Source organism: Mirounga angustirostris, unplaced genomic scaffold (genome assembly GCF_029215605.1).
Source record: "Mirounga angustirostris isolate CCGP_5_RB_7025 unplaced genomic scaffold, mMirAng1.0.hap1 SCAF_11, whole genome shotgun sequence".
NCBI classification, from domain to species: domain Eukaryota; kingdom Metazoa; phylum Chordata; class Mammalia; order Carnivora; family Phocidae; genus Mirounga; species Mirounga angustirostris.
Window position 1 is genome coordinate 124,844,538 of NW_026991719.1, and position 20,713 is coordinate 124,865,250.

Below are 20,713 nucleotides of genomic sequence, written 5' to 3' on the forward strand. Positions count from 1 at the left end.
ACTATTCCACTGCAGAGTTCTTTCAAGGAAGTTCACTATATCCCTGAGTTACTAAGGAGGCCCACAAGGCCCAACAGGAACCGACTTCTCCTTTTCCATCCTTCCCCTAAAGCCCCCATTCTCATCATCTCCCTGGATCTCTCTGCTGCATCCTCATAGGAAGTGACCACAGCTCCCTCTCCATCCCCACCCTTCCACCCCCTACACCTCTGTCCCAGCTCCATATGAAGGCACTTCTGCTTCCTCTTTATCCACTTCCCTGCCACCTCCCTATGACTCTCTCTGGTCCATGGCACATCAGCCAACTTCAGCTGCCTCTCCTTCCCAATATCCAGCTCAACATGGAATGCTGTCTCTTGCTCTCCATCCTACCACACCCCTACACTTCTCTACTCCACCCGCATATGAAATTACCTCTGCTCTTCATTCCCCTCAACTCCACATGAAGGAATCTCTTCCTCCCTTCCCCCCCAATCTCATGAACCAATCTCTGTGCTCTCTATGTCAAATCCCACCCCACTCCCCTACAGCTCCCTGGCCCAGCCCCAGGTGAACCCACTTCAGCTCCCCCCACCTCCCCATCACCCCATCACCCCCCTCCAAGCACCTACAGCGCTGGGCCATCTATATAGAAACTAACCCCTGCTCCCTTTCTCTCCCCTTTCTCTCTCCCCCCACCTAATCACTCTTTCCTGCCCTAGTGGACTGGCCTTGGGCCCTCTACTTCCCAACCCCTTCTCACTCTCCAGGATCTTTCTAATTCTTCCCCAGTTGAACTGACCTCTCCTACCTCCCTCACTCCATCCTACCCTACTCTCCATACATCTCTCTAGTAGACTCCTGTTCCCTCTTTCTCCCTTCCCCTCGTCCTCCATTCCCCTCCAGCTCTATAGATCCTCCCCATGAACTGAGTCGGCAGAGTAGTCTGTCTCTCCCTCCGTATCCACCCTACACCCTCCACATCTTACCTAATTACTCCTACATTTCCCTGGTCTGGCCTCACAGAAACTTCTTCTACTTCTCTGTCCCCACGCCCTGCCATCTCCCTTACACCACTTGGTCCAACCCCACCTAAGCTGACTCTGTCCCCTCCCTCCACATTACCCTCCACCCGCTCTACAACTCTCTACATCATCTGCACCTGCATTGACCTCTCCTACCATTTCTTCCCCATCCCCTCCATTCCCTTCAACTATCTGGTCCAGCCCTTCATAAACTGACCCCAGCCCTCTCTCCATCCACATTCCCCCACCCCTTGCAGCTCCCTTTTCTACCTCCCCATGAAGCAGTCCCAGCTGCTTCGCTGTCCCCATATTCTTGCCCCCCATATGACTCTCTTCCAGTCCCACACCCACTGATCTGTGCTGCTCCCCCTGTCCCCATCCCTTCCACTGAGCAATGGCAAACCTATTTTAAAATGGCTGACAGGCACCAGTATGAGTACGTTATGCTTGTTTTTATCCTTAACGATAACATGTTACTTATCACTCTCCCTTCCCCCAATATTCCTGACTCTATTTCATTTATAAGAACATTAAGAAGGAGGAGATAAGAATGTTTCCAGGGTGACGGTTAACAGTAAAATAGGAAGTAGGGCCCAGGCTTCTCATTCCTTTCCAATATTGTATGTCTTTTATCAGATCATATGCCTCTTATTAGAAAACAGCAGTATGACAAAGGTCAAACCCTCCCGGTAAATGCTATCAACTCAGCTTTGGGGGACAGTAAACATAAAAACTTCACAGACCCACATCTAACAACAAAGCTATGTGACAATCACACCAAGGAAATGAGATTGAGAACAAACACTTCTGAAATGCCTTCTTGGCCCTTTGTGTGACTCTGCCTTGGGTCCTCAGTGACTCTGACTTAAGCACAACTCTTATCCCCACTATGCAGACAAGGAAACCAAGGCACTTGGAGAAGGAACTTGTCCCCAATTACCCAGCCAGAAAGTGGTGGAGCCCATGAGAGAACCCAGGTCTGAGGCTACTCTGCGCTCTCCCCACCACACTCCAGTGTTTCTCAGGGAATGATCCCTCTGCAGGAGGCTTGTCTGGAGGGTTCCCAAGTCCTTCAGGATGCCAGTGTCCAGGGATGAGGCCCAGGGTCATGCCTCTTTACCTGCTTCCCATGTAGGGGTACCACTTGAAATACAGGAAATCCAAGTAAAGGTAAATTTCAGATCAACAATGGATAAATAACAAAAAGTCCAAATGGGATATATTTATACTAAAAAAAATTGTCATTCCCTTAGGTGTTTTCTTTGCTATCTAAATCAGGTAACCCTATCCTGGGATTAGGATGCCCCCAGAAGTTTGAAATCTATTCTCTCCATCTCCAGGTTTTCCATTTCCCCTTGGCCCTTCTTGTTCCCCACCCTCAGCCTGGGGCAGAGACTTTATCTGCCAGGGCTTCTCTTATAGGTCATCCTATGTAGGGCTAAGAGGGGGCTGGACAAGGTCACTCAGCCCAATCTAACACTGAGTTCTGAGACAGTGACCAGAGGTTGGTTAAATTCAACCTACTGTCATAGTAACTTGCCTGCCCCCAATTTGTCCAAGCACAAATTACCAATAGGACTCTCAGCCTTACACTTTGCCCAAACTATTTTTAAGGCAGCATTTAGGTGTAGGTGAAATGGAGATTCTGCTAGTTTTAACCCTGACAGATTCCCAAGGCAAGAAACAATTCAAGTCAATAGTAAAGGATGATTTCATTTTCTGTCCATGGGCTGGGAAGGAGTTGGGGATCTACCAGGCTGCCTTCAACACGTGGTTTAGAAGATGAACTCATAGTCAAGGCCAAAGAACTCATCCCTAGAGAACAAAAGCTTAAAATAAGAAAGGCTTTATTTTTAAGACAAAACAAATAGCACAAACACACATCCAAATGCACGTGAGTAAATTCACTGGGTTTTATAAAAGAGAAAGCGGCACTCAGGTGTCAGTTATAACTAGAAACATCAAGGAGATGCCCCCTGCTTCTGGTGGCTTGGATACAACATGTGCTTGTCTAAGAAGTCGTTCTGGGTGGCATCAGTGTGGAAATGCATGACAAGAGTGAGGTGATACAAGGCAGAAATGCAGGTGGGTGAAAGCTTTAAGACCCTTTTCACCACCGTAATGTGCTTTTGTTTTGCTCTGGGGAATTGAAGCAATCAGCAGGTCACCTTAAAGAGAACTTAAATGTCAAAGAACACTTTCAAATACCTAAAAGAGATTCAAGATTGTTACTAAAGTTATACAGGTAGGTCAGTAGGAGAAAATAGTTTATGTTCTCAAAACCCAGGTTTCACACAATATGAAAAGAAGAGACTGATTTTAGTAAAGGCTGGTCTTTTTCATGATGCGCAGGAACTCTTGCTCATTGACTTCTCCATCTCCATCTCGATCAGCCTCATCGATCATTTCCTGCAGGATAATGAAGGCTCAGCTTAGATTAATTCATAAATAAAACTAAAATATAACTGAGCAATAGGTCTTTATAATGTTGCATGAATAGACAGTTGTGGTCCACCCAATGCAAATATACGCTTTTTATAACAGCTTGGTTCCCAAAAAATTATTTAAAAATCAAGCAATACTTTGTCACACATATCATCTAGAAGGGAACTTGAAGATCATCCTGTCCAGGGGAATTCCTAAAACCTAAAATAGTAAGTAAAATTGTACATGTGTGCATTTTTCTGGGAGCAGGGCACATAGATTTGTCACGCTATCAAAGGAGAAATTAAGTGGTCAACAGAGGGACAAGAGAACACTACTTTTCCTTCAGTGGGGCTCACATCAGAGAAAATGAAACTCCGAGAAGTCACACAGGGGCTCCAAGCAGGAATTGAGCTCCAGTCTGATGCCTTACAAACCTGTAGCTCCTCATCAGTGAGGTTCTCACCCAACTCCTTGGCCACACGCTTTAGATTTTTGAATGATATCTTCCCAGTTTCATCATCATCGAAGAGCTTGAAAGCTTTCAGAATTTCTTCTTTGGTATCTTTCTCAGACTTAACAAGTAAAACAGAAAACACAGGAGCAATTACTTGTGCAGCAACCCCACTAGCACCTAACCCCTTTACATGGTCTTGATGATGGCCTTCATGACATAAGTCCTAGCTCACAGGAGATCAAACATCACCCAGGGTAGAAGAGGACAAACTCAGTGACATTATTATAAACACAGCGGCTAAAAGGGAAATATAAAACATTCTTTCTGTACAAACCAAAGAGAAATAGGAGTAGAAGGTACAGTTAAAGCTAGGGGAAATATACTGCTTAAGCTGGTGGAAGAGGGATCTTCTTGGCGGGGGTAGGGAGATGCAGGGAGGACAGAGAGGGCTATTTAACTTGTTATGGGATCATGGAGAGTTATTGGGATCCCAAGTACTATAAAAGAGGAAGAAAGGAAAATCTCCAAGAACTCAAACTCCAGAAGTTCCTGAAAGGTAGCTAAAGATAGAGAGAATCCCTCTAATAAGAGCAATTTGGGAACCAACCCTCAATGTGGGACGGCTTTACTAGGTAGTTACAGAACATTTAGCTTCCTGATCTCTTAAATTAGTAGACACACACAAAAAATAGGTATGATTAGATGTTTTCAAAGCAACAGAATTATCAGAGTAGGAACAGACCCGTGACCTGAGACATACATGGAGTTACTTTTCCACAGGCCAGTCGAGCATAGCTGAGCCACACAAAAGAGGAGCCAGAAAGCCAATGAAAGAGCAATGGCCCAAGGGGAACATAAACATACATCCTAGGTGGGAAGGCATGCAGAGGAGTGAGGTGGATTGTTCGGGTGACAGAGTCTTTCTTGGCCCTCTGGATCCTGTAAAATGGTGACACCTGTGGGACCAGACAATGGGTGACTTCAACCTTGAAAGTGCTGAAAGGCCAAATTCGGTGCAATGAAAAACACAGCTGTTGAAGTAACCTGCCCTCAGGCTAAAGCCGCCCAGAACAAGAAATGAGAGAGAAAAGAATTTTGACCTTTAAAGTATAGGCATTTCGTCTTGTCAGTCAGTGCAATATTGCTGGTGTTTACAGGTTTTACTGCTTGTGGCTATCACAGTGACGTATCAGTTGGAGAAAAATAATCACAAGAGTGACAGCAGTCGTACTTTCATGAGTTTACAGAGGGGAAACGGACTTTTCCTGTGATTCTGTGGCCTTGGAGAAAGCCAAGTAGAACCTAAGCATCCTAATTGTCAGTCATAAATACCATCCTTTTTCAGCTGAACCCTCCAGTTTGTATTAACTTTTCTTCAGTGAAGACATTTTTATATCTAGATTCAAATTTCTTCACTATTATGCGTGGAAAATATGCTGGTTATCCTAGCTAACTTACCATTTTCTGAGTCATCACAGTCAAAAAGTCACTAAAGTTCATTTTTCCTGTCCCTTCCTTATCGATTTCACTTATCATTTTCTTGATCTCTTCTTTCTTGGGTTCAAAGCCCAGTGCCCTCATTGCCACCTACAATGAAAACAGGATTATCTCAATATGCACATCTAAACCTAGCAGGAGCAAAAATGACAGCACTGAGAGCATTAAGCCAGCATCTGACACAATCACGTTAAAATGACTAGGAAACACTATAACATTATGCAGATTGATATCTGTGCTCAATTTTATTTTATAACAGTTGAGGTAAATAAAGACAGGAAAACAGAGCATACTACAAACTCTGCTGTTACTTTTTGCAAGGAGAAGAGGGCCAAAGGGGTAGAGCAGTAACAGGGAAAGAAGACAAAGAAGTAGAGGAAAGGCAAAACAGCACAGTGGGAATGTAAAGGGCTTACCTTAAGTTCCTTAACATCTATGGTCCCAGTTCCATCAGCATCAAAGAGATCAAAAGCTTCCCGGATTTCCTGTTTCTGCTCTTCAGTAAGCTCTGGCTTAGGACTCATCCTTTTTCGCTGGGCAGATGATGCCATGCTTGCCTTCTTAAAGTTAGAGGCCTTTAGATATTTTACAAACACAGAAGCACAATATTATGTAATACAATCCATATTTTACATAAAATAGTTACAAAGTATTTTAAAAATATTTACACCAAGCAATTCCAAAGCTTTGCTTAACAGGAAAGAATATGCTTTACTGGAAAGAACAATGAATCTTTTCCATGCACCTCTATCCCTCCCTCTTCTTTCCTATTGTTTCTAGAAGCAAGGAGACCCCTTGTTCCTTTGGGCATCTCTTATTGAAAATCATCCCCAAAGAGATCTAGCCAAGGAGCTGACTGTGGATAACTGTACAGATAATCAGCTGTCCTTGAATTTGGGGATCCTAAGTCTAGAAATGTCCTTACAACACCTGCTCGCAGTAGTCCGCTTCCCTCTATGTACTCCGACTTTGTGATTACTTCTACATTTGGCTAAATATTACTACGTAGCTAAGGTGTATATTCTGCCAATACCGAATAATAAAACTCAATCCACTCGACACCTCTGTGCCTCCGTCAAGAAGCTCAAAACGTCTCCCGAATGTCCCTGTACTTATTTAGAATGCACGTTAACAAACATAATAAACCTCCCCCCCCCTCCCCGTTTCTGTGGGTAAACTTTGGTAGCGCAAGGCGGCCAGGGTCTGAAGGGTCAGGGCATGCAGGTAACCCGAGTTTTCTCCGACCAAGGGCGGTCACCGAGGGCGCTGGCAGGGGAAGGCCAGGGGAGCCCGAGGGATGGGGTGGGGGGCGCAGACTGGATGACGGGGAGACAGCGGAGAATCACAGGCCCAGCTGGGCGGCCGGCATCTCTACCCTACCCTTCCGGGAAAGAGCTCAGAGGAAGTAGGGTCACTCCAAAGCCGAGAACGGAGCAGGAGAGCTGGCAGGGTCAGATGAGGCCTGGAAAGAGCTTGGCCTCTGGGCGCGGGGCACCAAAGGGCCGCCCCCACTCACCATTGCCGATGGACCCCGCTGCCCGTTGTTACGGCAACCGACGTACCTACTGACTCGGCGCCGTTCCCACCGCCCCGCGCGCGCGGCGCCGCTCCCCATTGGCGGCCCGCTTGCCGCCGCTGCTCCCCATTGGCGTAGGGCTGTGGTGGGTGGGGCTAACCGGACAAAAGCCAGGCCCAGGGCTTGGGGGCTGTGCGCTCACAGCCGAGACCTGGCTTCATTGGGCAGAATCATGTTATGAGCGCCGATTGGCTGAGCTGGCGCCGAGCTGAGCCAATCCTCTTGGCGGAGGCGTCTCGGCAGATCCTCTGCTCATGCGGACGGGGAGAAAAGGGTGGCTCCCGGGGCCGTAGGTCTTTGGGTGCAAGCTGAAGGCGCGCTGAGGCTGACCAGGGGATCACCTACGGACGGGTGAGGATCACGACCTCGCCCTTGGAGGCTGCGTTCTATCGGCTGCTGGGCGGGAGGGTAGGGGGCTGGGTGGGGCCTTCGGTAGGGGCCTTTCTGAATTAGGGCCAGAGGGGCCAGAGAAGACCGTGACCTTTCGTGTCAGAGCGGAGACTGTACTCAAGGGGCGACTGAGACCCAGAGAAGGGAACGGGAATGTCACAGAGGTTTGGACGACTGGTACTTAGAAACCGAATCCAGCTGAGGCTCTTCCTTTGAGGGTGTCCATTCTAGAGCACCGCCCTCTCCCCCGAACAGATTTTAAGAGAGGATCTCTTCTCTTCTGGCTAAAAGCAGCCCAGGAAGGTGAGGTGGAGGCTTGGGAACGGACTTCGAAGGGAGTGAAAGAGATAATGAGCGAGCATGAGGGAGAGAGAGGTCATTAAAATATACTCTTTTTGACACCCAAACACTCAGGCCGAGATACTGTCGTGAGCAAAGTCACACAAGAGTTTTGGGAGTGTGAGGGGTGCTTGGAGACTGTTTTTTTTCTTTTTTTCTTTTTTAAAAATTTATTTGTTTTTTTTTTTCCATCATGATAAGTGCAGTCTTTACTCCCCATCACCTATGTAACTCATCCCCTCGCCTACTTCCCCTCTGGTGACCATCAGTGTGTTCTCTATAGTTAAGAGTCTGTTTCTTGGTATGCCTCTCTTTTTAACACCCTCCCATGCTCATTTATTTTGTTTCTTAAATCCCACATATGAGTGAAATCATATGGTATTTGTGTTTCTCTCATTTATTTTGCTTTGCAAAATATTCTCTGGCTCCATCCATGTCATTGCAAATGGCAAGATTTAATTCTTTTTGGTGGTTGAGTAATATTCCATTGTGTATATACCACACCTTTTTTGTCCATTCATCTGTCGATGGACACTTGGACCGTTTCAGTATCTTGGCTGTTGTAAATAATGCTGCTATAAACATCAGTGTGCATGGATCCCTTTGAATTTTTATTTTTGTTCTTTGGGTAAATACCCAGTAGTGCAATTATTGAATCATAAGATAGTTCTATTTTTAATTTTTTGAGGAACCTCCATACCGTTTTCCAGAGTGGCTGCACCAGTTTGCATTCCCACCAACAGTGCAAGAGGGTTCCCCTTTCTCCACATCCTCAGAACATCTGTCATTTCCTGACTTGTTCATTTTAGCCATTCTGACCGGTGTGAGGTGGTATCTCATTGTAGTTTTGATTTGCACTTCCCTGATGATAAGTGATGATAAGCATCTTTTCATGTGTCTGTTGGCCATCTGGATGTCTTCTTTGCAGAAATGTCTGTTCAGGTCTTTGGCCCACTTTTTAATTAGATTATTTGGTTTTTTGGAGGTTGGGTTGTATCAGTTCTTTATATATTTGGATACGAACCCTTTATCAGATATGTCATTTGCAAATATCTTCTCCCATTCCATAGGTCACCTTTTAGTTTTGTTGATTGTTTCCCAATAGTTTATTTTTGCTTTTATTTCCCTTGCCTCAGGAGACATATCCAGAAAAATGTTGCTATAGGCGATGTCAGAAAGATTACTGCCTGTGCTCTCTTCAAGGATTTTTAGGGTTTCAGGTCTCACATTTACGTCTTTAATCCAAAGTTTGAGTTTATTTTTGTGTGTGGTGTAAGGAAATGGTCCAGTTTCATTCTTCTGCATGTGGCTGTTCAGGTTTCCCAACACCATTTGTTGAAGAGACTGTCTTTTTCCCATTGGATATCCTTTCCTGCTTTGTCGGAGATTAATTGACCACATAGTTGTGGGTTTATTTCTGGGTTTTCTCTTCTGTTTTATGGATCTATGTGGTTTGTTTTAATGCCAGTACCATACTGTTTTAATTACTACCACTTTGTAATATAACTTGAAATCTGGGATTATGATACCTCCAGTTTTGTTTGGTTTTTTTCAAGATTGCTTTGGCTATTTGAGGTCTTTCATGGTTCCGTACAAATTTTAGAATTGTTTGTTCTACTTCTGTGAAAAATGCTGTTGGTACTTTGATAGGGATGGCATTAAATGTGTAGATTGCTTTTGGGTAGTATGGACATTTTAACAATATTTGTTCTTCCCACCCATCAGAATGGAATGTCTTTCCATTCTTTGCATCATCTTGGATTTCTTTCCTCACTTTTTATAGTTCTCAGAGTACAGGTCTTTCACCTTTTTGGTTAGGTATATTCCTAGATATTTTGTTGTTTTGGTGCAATTGTAAATGGGAGTGTTTTATTAATTTCACTTTCTGCTGCTTCATTATTGGTGTATAAGACTGCAAGAGATTTCTATACATTGATATTATATCCTGCAACTTCACTGAATTCATATCAGTTCTCATAGTTTTTTGGTGGACTCTTTAGGATTTTCTATTTATAGTATCATGTCAAATGCAAATAACACGAGTTTCACTTCTTCCTTCCAGTTTGGATGCCTTTTATTTCTTTATGTTGTCTGATTGCTGTGGCTAGGGCTTACAGTAGTATGTTTGAATAAAGTGGTGAGAGTGGACATCCTTGTCGTCTTCTTCTTGACCTTAGGAGAAAAGCTTCAGTTTTTCCCCATTGAGTATGATGTTAGCTGTGGGTTTTCCATGTAAGGCCCTTATTATATTGAGGCATGTTTCCTCTAGACCTACTTTGTTGAGAGTTTTTATCATGAATGGGGGTTGTACTTTGTCAAATGCTTTTTCTGCATCTATTGAAATAATCATATGGCTTTTATCCTTTCTTTTATTCATGTGATATATCATGTTGATTGATTTGCAAATATGGAACCACCCTTGCATCCCAGGAATAAATCCTACTTGATAGTGGTGTATGATTTTTTTTTAATGTATTGTTCAATTAGGTTTGCTAAGGTTTTGTGTAGGATTTTTTGCATCTATATTCGTGAGAGAGATTGGTCTGTGGTTCTCTTTTTCTGTGGTGTCTTTATCTGGTTTTGGGATCAGGGTGACACTGACCTCATAGAATGAATTTGGGAGTATTCCTTGCTCTTGTATTTTTTGGAATAACTTGAGAAGAATAGGTAGAATTTACCTGTGGAGCTGTCTCGTCCCGGACTTCTGCTTGTTCGGAGTTTTTTGATTGCTGATTCAATTTCGTTGCTGGTAATTGGTCTGTTCCAATTTTCTAATTCTTCCTGTTTAGTTTTGGTAGGTTATATGTTTCTAGGAATTTACCCATTTCTTCTGAGTTGTTCAATTTTTTGGCATATATTTTTTCATAATCTTCTGTTACGATTGTTTGTATTTCTCTGGTGTTGGTTGTTATTTCTCCTCTTTCATTAGTTATTTTGCTTATTTGGGTCCTCTCTTTTTTTAACGAGTCTTGCCAAAAGTTTATCGATTTTGTTGATCTTTTCAAAGAACCAGCTCCTGGTTTCATGCATGCTTGGAGAATTACAAGGGGGGGTGTGCAAAGGTATGGGCTAAAGCACTGGAACTAGAGATCCAGGATCTGCCCTCTGCAACTAGCCCAGTGTAAAAGGGTTCTCGGCCCTTACCTGCTTCCCCTCTGGGCACTGGGGCAGTATTTAGGGAGGCAGGGGACAGAGCATAAGTTTCTCAGGCTGAGAAAGGCATGAAATATATTAACATCCATTAAGTGAAAGTGTTTGCTGACCTTTTGCCCTTTTCTCGTGTGACTGTTGAGTAAAGTCCAGACTCAACCTGGCATCTGAGCCTCCTGCCCAGTTTTGCCTCTGCTAGTCCTTATACATCATGTCTCTCCACACCCTATTTCCCAGCCAGCGTGCAGGGTGGCAGCCCGGCAGAGTAGGAAGAACAACCTCGCCTGCCTTGGCTGCGTAACATCTGCCTGACTTGTGGCAAGTCAGTTGACCTCTCTGAGCCTGGGTTTCTCCTTTGTTGAACGGGACCTAACTGAGCGCTTTGGGGATCTTCATGGTATAATATATTTAGATGTAAAAGGACTTGACATTTAGCATCTTTTCAGGCAGTATTATTTCTTTTCTTCGATTTGCTCTTTCCCCTCCCCAGCATGCCCAAAGCCTTAGACTTGGGTAAAATCCCTTCTCCACACTGCAGCCAGAGTGTTGCTTCCAATCTTAACACTCACCCTGCTTACAACTTCCTGGGGCTCCCCCATCTCCTCTTAGTATAACCCCTTAACCTGGCACGCAGCCCCTTCCTATTCTCAACTTTGCTCCTAGTCTTGCTTCACACTCGCTGCGACACAACTTGTCACAGTTGCCAGAACATGCTGGCTTTGTGTCATCACCTTGTCCTTCCCATCGCTGGCCATGGAATGTCTTTCAGGACACCCAACCCCCGTGCTAGACTCACTCCTCTGTGGCCTTGAGAACTTGGCTCAGGGATCACCTCGGGCCAGCCTCCCTGCTCCGGGTTTACCTTCCTCAGAGCCCAGAAGCACTTCCACAGTTCCCTGCTACGTCTGTCTCCCATACTACATGGTGGGCTCCCTGGAGGCTGGTGCTGTGTCCTGTGCAGGTTCTGCTTGGCAGTGGCCAGCATTCGGTGAGTGAGCCGATACCCGGGTGCTCTTTTACAAGTTGCAGGTCCCCTTTACCCTTGGGACTTGTTTGAGGAACTCACCAAGAAGAGGGAAGATACTGCAGGTGGAGGGAACAACATAAGCTAAAACTTGCAGGCATGCTGATGGTTTTCTCAGGGGCCACAACAAAATCAAAGCCAGGACCTTTCTGTGTCCTAGAGATAGACAAGCAGAGAGACGAATGAGTGACAGAAACAAGATACCTTAGATCTATGAAAGGACAAGATTGAGCTGATTGAATCCTTTAGAGAAGTGCATTTTGCCTTGATTCCTGTTTGCAGTTTTCTTGTGCACACAGGCATTGTCTGTCCACAGACTAGAGTGATGAACTTGGATGGAGCCAGAGAATATTAGTTTCTAGCACTGACTCCATGGAAGACAGCAGGCAGGGCCCCGACCACCCCCACACACCCTAACACACCCCTCTGAATTGCTCTGCATTTCATCTTTACAAAGAAGCCAATCTCCCATGTTTTCAAAGGAGAAAACACTTGTCTTTCTGTCTGGTTTGAAGTGGACAGACTGTCCTTTCCTTTTGCCTCCAGGACTTAGTTGTTGGGGACTTGCCCCAGCAGGAAGGAGGAGATTGGGCTCACTTGGTCTCTTCCTAGGTTTTGTTGTTGTTGTTGTTGTTGTTGTTTTAGTTTAAGGCTTTGTCCCAGTGTGTATGGAGGGCATACATACTGGTTTTTAATGGATTCAAAGACATAATTTTGTGAAGGAGAAAGACATGAGGCTTCTGATATGTGAACCTTAACAACCCCAGCCCCATGAGTGTTGCTCTTTGGGGTCTTATTTTTCCCATTCAGAGCTATTCTGAGCCCATTTTCAAGAGGATAGTGGGTGGCAACGGTCATCACCATCCATCTCCAGAACTTTTCATCTTGTAGAACTGAAACTATAGCTACCAAATACTCACTCCCCAATTCCCCCCTCCTCCCAGCCCCTGGCACCTACCATTCTACTTTCTATGTGTATGAATTTGACTACTATAATTACCTCATATAAGTAGAATCATATAGCATGTGTCCTTTGTGACTGGCTGATTTCATTTAGCATACTGTCTTCAAGGTTCATCCATGTCATAGCATGTCAGAATTTCCTGCCTTTTTTTTCATTTTTATTTTGCTGTGGTAAGAGCGCTGCCCGTGAGATCTACCCTCTTAGCAAACATTTAAGTGTACAATACATTATTGTTGACTATAGGTACAGTGTTGTGTAGGGGATCTCTAGAGCTTGCTCATCTTGCTAAACTAAAACTTCATGCCCATGGATGAGTAACTCCCCACTGCCCCCCTTCCCCAACCCTTGGCAACCACCGTTCTCCTCTTTGAATCTTTGAATTTGACCATTTTAGGTACCTCATATAAGTAGAATATGCAGTATTTGTCTTTCTGTGCCTGGCTTATTTCACTTAGCATAATGTCTTCAAAGTTCATCCATGTTGTTGCATATAATAGAATTTCCTTCCTTTTTAAGTCTGAATAATATTGCATTGTATGGTTAGACTACATTTCCTTTATCCATTCATCTGTCAATGAGTATTTAGGTTGTTTCCATCTTGGCCGTTGTGAATAGTACTATAATGAGCATCGGAGAGCTAATATTTATCTCTTCGAGATCCTGGTTTCAATTCTTTTGGATATATACCCAGGAGTAGGATTGCTGTATTATATGGTAGTTCTATTTTTAATTTTTTGAGGATCTTTTATACCATTTTCCATAGGAGCTGTACCATTTTGCATTCCATCTAACGGTGTGCAAGGCTTCCAATTTCTCCACATCCTCACCCACACTTATCTTCTGGCTTTTTGATAACAGCCATCCTGACAGGAGTGAAGTGCTATCTCATTGTGGTTTTGATTTGCATTTCCCTAATGATTAGTGACATTGAGCATTTTTTCATGTGCCTGTTGGCCATTTGTATGTCTTCTTTGGAGAAATGTCTATTCAAGTCCTTAGCCCATTATTTAAAAACCCTTATTAGATACATGGTTTGCAAATGTTTTCTCCCATTCCATAGTTGCCAGAATTTCCTTCCTTTTTAAGGCAGAATAATACTGCATTTTGTTTATCTATTCATCCATTGATGGACACTTGGGTTACTTCTACCTTTTGGCTATTGTGAATAGTGGTGCCAGTGAACAGGGGTGTACAAATATCTGTTCAAATTCCTGCTTTCAGTTTTTTGGGCTATATACTCAGACATGGAATTCCTTGATCCTATGGTGATTCTATGTTTCATTTTTTGAGGAACTACATGCTGTCTCTCACAGTCCAGCAGCAGTGCCCAAGACTTCCAGTTTCTCCACAGCTTCGTCAACACTTGTCATTTTCTGTTTTCTGGATTCTTTTTCGATAATAGCCATCCTAATGGGTATGAGGTGGTATCTCATTGTGGTCTCGATTTGCATTTCCCTAATCATTAGTGGTATAGAGCATCTTTTCATCTGCTCATTGGCCATCCGTAAAGTGTATCTTTTTTGAAGAAGTGTCTATTCAATCAGAGCTATTCTTGGTGTTCATTTTAATCTGAGTGTATATCATATGGGGAATTTAGGTTGGGGAGGGTTACCAGTGGAATCTGACTCACTTCCTGAGCTAGTCTTGGGTACCCTAGTCCCTAGAGACAACTAAAGTATCACCAACATTCTGAACTGGCTCATAGTATTTACAGACTTTAAAATAATTTGTATATAATTTGAGACAAAGTAGATTTGATTTTGTTTTTGTTTCTACAGGAAGCTGGTTTGCGGAGGATTGAGTGAGCGCTGTTTGAACGGTATGGATCATGGCAGCAAAATGGGTTTCTTCTTTCACCTCCCAGATCTTCCGCTAGAGATCAAGTGGGGAACAGGCTTAAAGGCTTCTTGCTTTTCTAATAGTACAGGGGGCTTTGGAATTGGCAGCTGTGCTATTTGGCTTTCAGAACTGCAAAGAATACTTGTTTTGATTCCCTATGGCTGCTATAACAACCAACCACAAACTTGGCTTAAAACAGCAGAAATTTCTTCTCTCCCGGTTCTGGAGGCCGGACGTCTGAAATGAAGGTGTCTGTAGAGCCATGCGCCCTCCGAAGGCACTAAGGGAGGAAACTTCCTTGCCTCTTCCAGCTTCTGATGGCTCCAGGTGTTCATTGGCTCATGGCCACATCACTCCAAATACCATCTGCCCTCTCAAGTATCTGGGAAATAGAGTAAGAAGCCAGCAGTGGGTATTTGTGAGTGTAGCCCTCAGTGAAGCTCCTGCATTTTAGATGGGGGTCTGTGTGGTAGAGAGCAGAAGGTGGTCTGCATGGGCTGGTACGAAGTGGGCACTCACATATCCGCTGGACTCATGAGTACCAGGCCCTGCACTTCACGCCAGAATACAGTGGTGAGCAAGACAGACAGAATTCTGGGAGCTGTTTGCTCGGCCTTGGTGCAAGTACCCCAAAGTGCCCAAATCCTCGTTCCCCATCTGATACACATTGAACCGAATGAATTAAAGCTCACCAGTCACATCTGTTTAGAGTGAACAGGTGACAGAGCCCCTTACGAATATAAAGAGGATTATGAGATAGAGGGAGGGATGGGATAGGCATAGAAGTACAGATCACCTTTGCTTATTCATAATACGCATCTGAAAAGGTCATAAGTGAAGTTTTGAAATACATTTTCCTGATAACTTCCATTATGATTTCAGAGATATGTTACCCTAAAATGTCCCCCATGGGACATAGAGGTTCGTAATATCAGTTACAAGGCCATTTCATCCACCCACAGAATAATTCCCTACAAGGACGTGTGTGTCTGTGTGTGTGTGTGTATGCGCACGCGCATAAGTAGCGGCGTGCAATTGGTCTTTGCGTGGCAGCCATCTTCTCACCAATGAGTGTTCTCTGAATCTAGCTTTTTGCAAGCAGTTAGACTGTTTTCCTTGTCACAGATGTCACCGTCTCCAGATGTTAGGAGATGCCTGACTTAAGTACATTGACCACTAGGAAGAAAACAGATATAAGACCAAATACATCTAACCCAAAACTGAACGCTGCTTTTTGTTTGCAAGTCAGTATTATGGGTGAATGAAGAGAGGAGCATATCCTAAGAGCTGTCACAAAAGCTTCTCTTATAAACTACTCTTCTGTTTGGCGTTGTCTCCCAGTTGTGTAGTGCTCAGTCCCCACCATACTGGGACCATTTCCCGAGGGCTTCTGATGGCCCCAGACACTGAGTTCTTCTGCATATAGTTAGGGTGGCTTTAATTGCAACAAGAAGAAGAGCTCTGTCTCCTATTACACTCTTTGCTGCCAGCAGCCCCTGCCCTAGCGTCATGGAGACGAGCACTTAGTCCATTTAAGGGAAACTCAGCTGCAGCAAAGAGACAGGACTTGAGCATATTTACCTAGTTTGTAGTAGGGCTGGCACCAGAACCCGGGACTCCCGAGGTCTGTGCAATGATCAACACAGAGAAACAGGACAATTGGAGCATGTGAGCGCCATGGAAAAAGCTACAGTGCCACAGATGGTCCTTTTGTTGTAAATGGACAATGAGGTCATTTAACTCGCTTTCCACTCTGCCTCTAATCCAAGTGTATGGTGAGTTAATGGGCCCAGTTATACCCTTGTGTCAGAGAGAAGCCTGTCACAGGGGTGTTCAGCAGAGGGCTTTATTTAACAGCTACAGCTATAGTTCAGCTCTTTGTGAAAACTCGACGGGAATGGCATCCACACAAAAACACGAACACCTAAAAGATGTTTCAGTTTATGTAACATAAATGTCGTTCTCTAAATATGTCTTTATGAAGAGAAAACTTCATCACAAGCATAACCGTATTTGGAGCTGAAATGGAACAAGCATTTGATGAGCCAGTGAGAGATCAGGTCACACGGACACATTTGACAGAAGACATTCCAAATGTAAGTACTGACACAAAAAAAGGTTAACCAAAACCAGATAAGGGGAAAGTCAAGCACACATACACCAGCAAACCATTGATACTAGCTGTGGGTCAAAAATTGTATTCAGTACATTTATTAAATCAATCAAAGTTGACTTTTTATATAAGATACATATATTTATTTAAGGTATCAGTTACTTCTTGCTGTGTAACAATGTCAGAACATAGTGGTTTAAAACAACATCCATTTCTTTGCTCATGATTCTGTGATTCAGGCTCTGCCCGGCTTGGGGGTCCTTGGCTGATCTCGTCTGGCCTCACCTGCAGTCATGGGGATCCCCTGAGGTGTTTGTTCTACACAGCCTCACTCACATGCGGTAACTGCTGGCTATCAGCCCGGTGCCTTGGTTTGCCTTCATGTGGCCTCCAGCAGGCTAGACTAGGCTTGGCAGAAGGCTTCCCCAGTAATCATAATGGCAATAGCAAGGACTCCTAAGATCTAGTGTTGCAAGTATCAGAAAGGACTCTAAGGAATTGTCAGGCTCCCTGGAGGTTGTTTGTGTAGATCTGCAGATGTTGGGTTTGATTCTTTGATTCACTTTTAATGAATGCTAACACTTCAGAAATGAAATCACACCAAGGTAAAATGTGTTTATATCAAATGTTAATAAATGATAGATGCCCAGAAGATTCCCTGGACCACCAGATCCTCCTGGTTTTCGTGTGTAGCTCAGAATAAAGCCTCTAATGTGCCTCTGTAGTTGAAGGTTAATGTGAGAGTCTAGTTGCCAAAAAAATGTACATTTCAATGGTTGTATCAGTGGTGTTCTCATGGGTTGACTTTATAAGAAGTATAAGTTATACATTTAAACTACTGAAATAAAAAGAACACTTTCATCTTACTTTATAATATGTTCTGTGTAAGAGTTCTCTGAAAAGAGGCCCACTGCTAGAGACAAAGGAAAACAGAACAGGTTAAAAGACACCCAGGGCCCTAGACTATTCTCTTAGCTCAAGATCATAGTGCAATTGAAATCATTTGGATGGCTTTCTTTTCTATTCTTAAAACTCTCTCCAAGATGTTGATTTTGTAACTCCCCCCGGTAACCCATTCTTGAATCTCACTACCTGTTTTCAATTTGGAGTTTTATTCTTACTTGTTAGTACATATTCCTTCTTGTCCGCTGTGCCCACTTCCTCTGCATCATCTTTCATGGCCATAAAAAGCAAGTCGTTATTTCACATGATCTCTAACCATGTAGTATTATAGGTGTGATTAAAGTCATTGTCCCATCACATACCTGACTTCTCTGGGGTAAATGCCAGTTCTCATAAATCTCTGAGGGGTAGCCATTGGCTCGCTTGTTCCAAGCAATATTGGTGCCGCATTTCAATATAACAAAAAGATCCACACCACTCTGTCAAAGGGAAGAATTAAGGATTGCCCCCATTTCGGGCGCCTGGGTGGCTCAGTCGGTTAAGCGTCCAACTCTTGATTTCAGCTCAGGTCATGATCTCAGGGTCCTGGGATCGAGCCCTGAGTCGGGCTCTGCTCTCAGTGGGGAGTCTGCTTGGGGATTCTCTCTCCCTCTGTCCCCCCCATTTGCACGCACGCGCTCTCTCCCTCTCTCTCAAATAAATAAATAAATAAATCTTTTTTTAAAAAGGATTGCTCACATTTAAAATCATGAAATGAAATTACACTGGACATAACAGAAAGGTTATTTGATTTTAAAAAAAAATTAGACTATCAAACTTTGAAACAACTGTAACTAGAGATGCCAGATAATATAACCAAGAGAATCTGAAACCCTTTGGGATACCATCAGAACATGTCTAGTCTGAACCTCTTTGGATTCAGGCAAACTTTTAGCAACCAATGAAAAATCAGTTTGGGGAGCAGGGAGGCTTGGAGTTATTCTAAAAAACTGCATTTTCCTGTACAGCTGACTTGAGGAAAGGAGAAGGGCTAGCCCAAATGAGGATCAAATGGAATTTGCGTAATTTAATTTGCCTGTGTCCTGGGCATGTCTTAGAAGTTTCAGTGAAAGTGCAAATTGTTTAGCATGGTATGATTACACGTATATGAGAGTAATCAAAACAAAACCTAGACAGAAATGGATTGAAGAGATCATTTGGTTGGGGTGGGTGGTGTGGAATGGCGAGGCTGATTATGTCAGTAGATTATGCACATGCCTGAACAAATGCCAGAGCTCCAGAGCCATCTCCAGGTGGCCCAGCAGACTCCAGTAAAAATGCCAGTCTAGACGGGACACCAGGTTGAAGGGGTGAATCTGTAGAAGGGGCCTGGGAACCTGTGGAGTCTCCTGCATATCTCAATTGTATAGGTATTTAAGGATTAAATAGGGAGGGGGGTTAGTTGTTTGTTTTCGAATCAGGAGCAGAATTTCTTTAACATCTTTAGTTTCCATACTCCCAACTTCGATTGACTGTACATGAGCTTAGGGAGAATGGGGGTTTGTCATCTTCAGGAAGCCCAGATACGGTTTTAGAAAGACCCCAGGGGGGAGGGATATCACAGGCCCTCCTTTGGAGACACTCGGAGCCAGCTTAATCAGGATGCAACAGACACAGTTTTGCATTGCCTCCCCGGTATCAGAATATTGAAGTGCCCGCATCTGGTGCTCTGTCTTTCCATTACCCCCAGTTACCAGAATTGGAATTTAGCCAAGAAAGTGCGCATGTTGTAAAAGCTGAAATGTAAACACCGTGGCTCTTCCCTGATACCTCAACTTGCTCAGAGCTCAGAGAAGGAAAAGCAAAGCCCTAGGCCTGGCTGATTAGCAGTTTACTGATCCTCCCTGCAACCCCTCAGGAGATCCCATCAGACAGCAGCAGTCTTGGATACACTAAGGCAGGAAGGGGGTAGGTGACAAGCCTAAAGTCACAGAGCCCAGCCCTGTAATGGTTGGGGAGGAAAAGGAGCTGACTTTCTCCTGCGAGTATAGAGACTTTGCTTTCTTCTCTCTGATAGTTTAAGTGGACATTGTCCATTCAGTGGGTGGCATGTTGTGTTGTGTTTTGTTTTGTTTCTGTTTGTTTTGCCTTAGAAGTGCCAAGGGATCAGTTATTAGAAGCAAGAAGGTATCATTTTGGGGTTTTTTGTATTGTTCAGTTTTGATCATTGGTATAAGATCATCCAATCCAGCCAAAATCTATCTCAGACTCATTTGCTGTCTCTCTTTCCTCCTTAACTGATCCAGGAGACAAGGGTGCCACTGGCTCATGAACATGTGAGTCCAGGCTCTTTATAGCTTCCAGTTCTCACGTCCCACCTACCACCCTTTTTTTCTTCAGGCCAATAAGTGCACAGTGATCGGAGGTTCTGGATTCCTGGGACAGCACATGGTGGAGCAGTTGCTGGCAAGAGGCTACACTGTCAATGTATTTGATATGCGGCAAGGGTTTGACAATCCCCAGGTGCAGTTCTTTCTGGGAGACCTCTGCAGCCAACAGGTAACGGACCACCCAGCCTTGCCAGTTTTCCACAGGCCCCCCAAAAGGAAACTACCAGGCTTCCCCCACTCAGAGGTCAACCATATTGTTTCAAAAAAAAATGTTTTTGAAAAATTTTAAAGTTACAGGAAAGAACTTAACCCACATTTGGTCAGTACAACTCCACTCTGCCATGGTAGTGTGAAAGCAGCCGTGGTCCACACGTAAATGAATGGGTGTGGCCGTGTGCCAATAAAACTTTATTTACAAACAAAGTTGTCCACGGGCTACAGTGTGCCTCTTACTGTTCCAGAGTAGTCAGTTGACCTTGGAATGACATGGGTCAGGGGCATGGACCCCCCATACAGCTGAAAATCTGTGTACAACTTTTGACTCCCCAAAAAGTCCCCAATAGCCTCCTGTTGACCAGAAACCTTACTGATAACATAAACAGTCAATTAACACACGTTTTGTATGTTGTATGTATTATATGCTATATTCTTACAATAAAGTAAA

General features: G+C 44.0%; 2 protein-coding genes across 6 annotated transcripts in view; one reads left to right on the forward strand and one right to left on the reverse strand.

Annotated features, from left to right (window-relative positions):
- Nucleotides 1–2,834: 2,834 nt before the first annotated feature.
- Nucleotides 2,835–7,029, reverse strand: CETN2 (centrin 2). 4 transcript variants are annotated; one of them, XM_045883786.3, is made up of 5 exons: nucleotides 6,899–7,029; nucleotides 5,799–5,957; nucleotides 5,344–5,472; nucleotides 3,866–4,003; nucleotides 2,835–3,413 (listed from the first exon to the last, which is right to left on the reverse strand). In XM_045883786.3, exons 1-5 carry the CDS (start codon nucleotides 6,995–6,997, stop codon nucleotides 3,324–3,326), a joined length of 615 nt encoding a protein of 204 aa, XP_045739742.2. In that variant the 5' UTR covers nucleotides 6,998–7,029; the 3' UTR covers nucleotides 2,835–3,323. The 4 variants fall into 4 exon arrangements, with proteins under 4 accessions (XP_045739742.2, XP_045739734.2, XP_045739737.1 ...); XM_045883778.3 differs by having other exon boundaries at nucleotides 3,788–4,003; XM_045883781.3 differs by having other exon boundaries at nucleotides 3,788–4,003; nucleotides 6,945–7,013.
- Nucleotides 7,030–7,172: 143 nt separating this feature from the next.
- The window catches only part of NSDHL (NAD(P) dependent steroid dehydrogenase-like), a 31,976-nt gene continuing 18,435 nt past the window's right edge, over nucleotides 7,173–20,713 (forward strand). The window contains exons 1-4 of one of the 2 annotated variants that reach the window (XM_045883792.3): nucleotides 7,173–7,309; nucleotides 14,604–14,644; nucleotides 16,649–16,760; nucleotides 20,060–20,218. In XM_045883792.3, coding sequence (XP_045739748.1) covers nucleotides 16,689–16,760; nucleotides 20,060–20,218 — 231 coding nt within the window. In that variant the 5' untranslated portion in view covers nucleotides 7,173–7,309; nucleotides 14,604–14,644; nucleotides 16,649–16,688. The remainder of the gene's footprint in view (nucleotides 7,310–14,603; nucleotides 14,645–16,648; nucleotides 16,761–20,059; nucleotides 20,219–20,713) is intronic. The other variant, XM_045883801.3, reaches the window with a different exon arrangement.